Source organism: Trypanosoma theileri (assembly GCF_002087225.1).
Source record: "Trypanosoma theileri isolate Edinburgh chromosome Unknown TM35_Tth_39_V1, whole genome shotgun sequence".
Lineage (NCBI taxonomy): Eukaryota > Euglenozoa > Kinetoplastea > Trypanosomatida > Trypanosomatidae > Trypanosoma > Trypanosoma theileri.
The window spans coordinates 130,617-136,545 of NW_021639881.1; the positions used below are offsets into that span (position 1 = coordinate 130,617).

Consider the following 5,929-nt stretch of genomic DNA (forward strand, 5'->3'; position numbering starts at 1 on the left):
TTTTTAAATAAAGGAGTTTTGCACGTTCTTTTTTTTTTTCTGGGGTGTGTGTGTGTGCAATCCAAAACATATTATCAAAAAGTTGTCGTTTCATTTTCCTTTTACGGCGCGCAATACACACAAAGAAAAAACAAAGAAAAGAAAGAGTATTATTATTTATTTATTTATTTTATTTATTTATTACTTTAGTAAAAATGTCTTACTTTACGGTCTATCATGGAAATAATGAAGCCACCATGTTCAACGCCGACTGCACCACCGGCTCTCTAGTCAGTCGAATGCTCCAACTGCTGCTCCCACACAATGCCCCATACACACGATTAGAACTCGTCCCTCTCAGTTTCGTGTATGAACACTTCCGTCCTCCCATTTCCAGAGGCTCCACCAGCACCGGCACTCGCGGCGGCGGAGTTCAATCTTCTCAATCTTCTCCATCGCAACAACAACAACAACAAGATGTAAATAATAATAATAATAATAATAATAGTGATGGGATGATGTTCACCGTAGTGAAGGGACCACCTTTCACGGGGGTAATTCCACTCATTGGACTCGCCACTCGGCCGGTGGAAAGTTACGCCGATGCACTTTTTACAGCCGCGACGAATATCATTCCTTCTTCAACAGCCACAGCGGCTGCGGCTGCGGTTGGGGTTCCTTCCATGTTGGGAAGTACTTCTTCTTCCTCCTTTGGTCCACCGATGCCTTTGCAGAATTGTTTTGTCTTGCTGGGATGTAGACATTTTCATGAACAACGGAGTAATGGAAATGGAACTACTACTACTAGTAATACTACTACTACTACTATTAATAATGTGAATAATGTGAATAATATGACAGCAACGGGGAAGTTAACACCAATAATGGGAAGGAAATCCGGAAATGCCGAGACGGTATTGAAAGAACAACAAGCCGCTGCACTTTTACGAGCACAAATGATTGCCGCTGCCCCTGTGATTACACAAAACACACAAAGTGGATTACCATCTAATAGTAATAGAGCCCCAACGCCTCAACCACAAGGAGGAATGGGAAGTAGTAGTAGTAGTGGAGGTGGTGGAGGAGGAATAGGAAGTGGGGTAGTAGCAACTGCAGCAGACTGTGCACAGTTAACGGCCTATAAACATGGAATTATGCCAACCGATAAAAGTACAGCTCCATGGCGAAAGGCATTTAGTCAATATCTCACCACCATGCTTCAACCAACCATATCCACAGATGGAAATCCAAATGCATGTACATCCCCTAATAACCATAATAACAATACCGATACCAGTCCACATAAACAAAATGATGAAACTATTTCCACAACAACAGCATCACAACAACAACAACAACAACAACAACAAGCTCCTTCTCCTTCTTCTCCTTCTGCTGCTGCTGCTGCTCATTCATTAGAGGAGTCGCAGAATAGAGCTGTATTACTTCCACCTGCCGCTACTGGTATATTTAATATGCCTATACCACCCATAACAGGCTATGATGTTCTTTGGCGAGGGACCAGTGGAGAACATATACGTTTACAAGAGGCTCTAGATGAGAGAGTTATCACAGACACAGACACAAAGAAAAAGAAACCGAAACGTGCTTGAGGAGAAAGAAATGAAAGAAGAAAAAAAAAAAAAAGAGTATAAAAGCACAAATATTAACAATCAGTTTTATTGCATGTACAAGAGTATCAACAACATTAGAAAGAAAGGAAACAACAAAACAATAACAACAACAAACAAACAAAAGAAAGGTATGTTACCATACTCCTTTTTATTTATTTATTTGGGGGTTATTGTCATTGGAATATTTTTCATTTTAGAAAAAGAATACTGTTATACCAATACCATACAATCTTTATCTATCTATCTATATATTATTATAAAAAAAAAAAAAAAAATACTTTCTGCAATATGTATCTTTGGTTCTCCTTTTTCTTTTCTTCTAACGGTTTCTAATATTTCCCATACAGAAATGCCGAATAGAGAGTTTGTGAAAACAAATCTTATATCACTTTCGGGTAATGACAGTCATCATTATATTAACAAGGATTCTACTACAGTTACGGAGATAAAAGGTGAGATTTCATCATGCCATCATACATTGCAAAAGTCTTCTCCTTTAAAGTTAGGCTCTACTACTATTAGTACTACTACTACTACTACTACTACTACTACTACTAATAATAATAATAATAATAATAATAATAATAATAATAATAATAATAATAATAATAATAATAATAATAGTGAAGAGATGCGTTTAGATATGGATTATCAATCTCTGAGAGATTTACAAGAGACTACAAAGAAACCCTTGTTAAGATTGCCTGTGATGAGGAATCTATCGAGTAAAGGAGGGATTATTTCCTCTGACGGTGTATCTTGTGAATCTAAAGAAGTTATTCTCGCATTCATCTTATCATTAAATCTTTGGTGGTGGCCAAATAGAAAAGAAGAAGAAGAAAAAGAAAAAGAAGATAGTAATTTACTGCATATGAGTCTATCAAAAGCAAAAATGGAGTTAATACGTTTATATACCTCTTATGATCCTAAACGGGCTACACACATGAAAAACTCCTCTTTATCCTCATATGTAGATACAGAGAAAAGGATAGAAGGAATGAATGCAATTCCTGCAGATGTGAAGAAAAGGATAAATCATAAAAAGTATACATCTACAGATATAGAAGAGGAGGAGGAGATGATGATGGATGAAGAGTATAAAGAAGTAATTCTTCCAGTAGAGGCGGATTGGAATGAAGCTATTCGACGTGGTATTCCACCTATTCTTATTCTACGATTTACACTTTGGGTTTATATAGCTTGGTATTATCATTATAATGGAGAGTCTATGAAAATAACATCCATAAAGACTAAAGAGAATAAAAATAAAGTGTGGGATGCTTCTAAACCTTCTCTATTAGAATTATCTTTTCATTCTACTGAGGCATTGAAAGATAATAATGAGGTTGAAGAGAAAGAAATAAACAACCGTGTAGGTTTACAAAATAAATTCATAACACTTTTTTTATTACCACCATCAGAGTGTATGTTAGGGTTTTCTGTAGATTGTAAGGAGTGGCTTGAGGTTCTTGCTGTTTTTACACCTACAGAGTGTACAAGACTACTTCTACAATATGTGAAAAGACATTATATACAGAAGACTATTAATCATTGTAGTAGAGATAGTAATAGTGATAATAGTGATAATGATAATAGTGATAATAATAGTAATAGTGACTTAATGTCTTTCTTAACATGGCGGCGATGTGTGGATTCAATTCCTACTGATCCTACGACTGGAATGAATATACATATTGATTCTTCTTCAAATATTACTATTGATACTACTACTATCACTAATAATAATAATAATAATAATAATAATAATAATAATAATAATAATAATAATAATAATAATAATGCCCATGTTAATGCTGTTACGGCGGCATTGATAGCGTTAGATATACCAGGAATGAATAGTGCACGATATTCGGGTGTTAATCCACACTCACTTTTTCGCCCACCGACAACATCTAATCAAATATTTCTCTTTCATGGGGAATATTATCTACTTGATCATTCACAGTGGATAGCATATAGTATACATGAAAAGGAATTCTCTGTGAAGAACCAACAGTTACAAAATCAAGTAGAATCAAATAATAATGATAATAATAATGATATTGATAATGATATTGATAATGATATTGATAGTGATAATGATAGTGATGATAATGAGATGGATGCCATTGTTGATTACGCAGAGGCGTTGTTGCTTCCTAGTGTGAACAAACACTCTATCAACTCTAGAGAAGTAGTCTCACACTTTATTCAAAATACAGAGAAGAAGTTAATGATGGAAAATATCATTACATTTCATGAGACTCCAATGTTAACTACATCTACAGTAACTACAGCAACAACATCAACAACAACAACTAATAATAATAATAATAATAATAATAATAATAATAATAATAATAATAATAATAGCCATACTACTACTACTACTGCGGGTATTACAGAGATGATGTTAATTCCTGTTTGCGGTGGAGCTTTTTGTTTACCGCGTTCTCTCATTTCACATGAGAGGGTCTCTCATGTACTGGACTATTGGGGATTTAGTCCAGTAGAGAATGAGAATGAATACATGAGTACTAATAGTAATAGTAGAAAGAGCCATGAAAAAGAAAGGATTAACCCTAATAATAATAATAATAATAATAATAATAATAATAATAATAATAATAATAATAATAATAATAATAATAATGAGGATAAACTGAATAACAGGGATTTGTATGCGACGGTGTCTGGGTGTTTATCATCAGAGACTTTTATGGAAAGACTTTGTCGTGATGTTCTTTTCAGTCGAGATACTATTACTACTACTACTAATACGAGTGATAAGGTACCTTTTCCTTCTTTACATAATTGGTGGCCTATTGATTTATCTGAAAAGGAAAGGAATGAGAAAATTAATACTGGGAATAGTAGATACAAGAAAGATATGAGAAGACCTGATAACTACTATAATCATAGAAATGATAGCAATAGTATCAATCGAAATGATGTTTTCAGTAATGCTGATAATAATAATAGTAGTAATAATAATAATGGAAAGAATGAAAGTTATTGTAATGACTATAATGATGATGAAAACGATTCTAATCTATCTGATGAGGAAGGAAATGGAATGTGGGATCTTCATTTACATCAGAATCATACATCATCATTAAACCCACAACAGATATCGGGCCCCATACTTTCTCTATTTAAATAGTTTCTGTTATTATTTATCCTCTTCTTTCTTTTTTTTTTTTTATCATATATGTATATGGGTGACCTTTACCTCTGTTTTCTTTTTCGTGATGTGCCGTTCATAATAATATAGTTATGGCATTTGTATTTTATTTATTTATTTTTTTTTTTTACTTTTTTATTAGTTGTGGAAAAAGAAAGATTTTTCTTTCCACATCCCCTTCTTTCTTTCTTGTGTTGAAGTTATTTGCTTAGTTTTTTTTTTTTTTTTGAACGTTTCCTTTTCCTTTTGCAATGAACATGCTCTCTTCATGTGGATTATACTTCTTTTCTCTCTTTTCTCTTAATTCCCCAGAGTTATTGTTACTATCCCCATTTTTCTGCATATCTTAATTTTAATTTTTAGTCTTTTTTTTTTTTCTTCTTCTTCTTTTTATTTCTTCTTTACGACTATACTACCTTGCGATAAACAAGAAGAAACAGAAAATTAGTAGAGAGAAAAGAAAAAAAGAAAAAAAAAGGCTATATCCAGAGAAGGACACCTCTTCTAACCCTTTCACCCCTTCTCATTTCTCTCTCACACACACATACACTTCCCACATACTACTACTACTACTACTACTACTACTACTACTACTATTACTATTATTCCCATATATATATATATATATATATATATATATATATATGTATAAACTCTCACTCACTCTATTTATCTCTCTCTCTATTTCTCTCACTCACTCACTCACTCACTCTCGCAGATTGTGTAGATTAGAGAGAAAGAAATGTACGCCGCTGCCCGTCTCTGGCGGTCGCCCGTCACGAACCGCATGGGCCGCACCGTCGGGGTGTACGACCGCCGCGGCCGCTTCAGCACCGACGAGGCCGCCGCCGCCCTGCAGTTGGACGCCGCCTACACCGCCGCCCTCTACCGCCCCCTCCACTACACCTTCGCCGTCGGCGGCCAACACTACCCGGCGGAACAGGGGCGGGTGAGTCGGCCGGGGAGCAGGAGTTGCGCGAGGGGGCAGATGTTTCCACTCTACCGCAGGAATAGACGGCTGCAGGCACAGTTGATGGAGTTGGATAGGCGGACCATCACAACAGAGTAAGTAGTAAATTATTGGTCAAGGGTGGTTTATATATATATATATATATATATATATATATATATA

General features: G+C 35.1%; 3 protein-coding genes across 3 annotated transcripts; all 3 read left to right on the forward strand.

Annotated features, from left to right (window-relative positions):
* Positions 1-194: 194 nt before the first annotated feature.
* TM35_000391450 (uncharacterized protein) lies at positions 195-1,592 on the forward strand (the record flags this gene model as incomplete). Its single annotated transcript, XM_029029661.1, has 1 exon — positions 195-1,592. One exon carries the CDS (start codon positions 195-197, stop codon positions 1,590-1,592), a length of 1,398 nt encoding a protein of 465 aa, XP_028879037.1.
* A 370-nt stretch (positions 1,593-1,962) lies between these two features.
* Positions 1,963-4,776, forward strand: TM35_000391460 (uncharacterized protein; the record flags this gene model as incomplete). The annotated part of the gene is made up of 1 exon (XM_029029662.1): positions 1,963-4,776. The coding sequence occupies one exon, from the start codon at positions 1,963-1,965 to the stop codon at positions 4,774-4,776; it is 2,814 nt and encodes a 937-aa protein (XP_028879038.1).
* Positions 4,777-5,539: 763 nt separating this feature from the next.
* On the forward strand, positions 5,540-5,866 carry TM35_000391470 (uncharacterized protein; the record flags this gene model as incomplete). Its single annotated transcript, XM_029029663.1, has 1 exon — positions 5,540-5,866. The coding sequence occupies one exon, from the start codon at positions 5,540-5,542 to the stop codon at positions 5,864-5,866; it is 327 nt and encodes a 108-aa protein (XP_028879039.1).
* Positions 5,867-5,929: the final 63 nt, after the last annotated feature.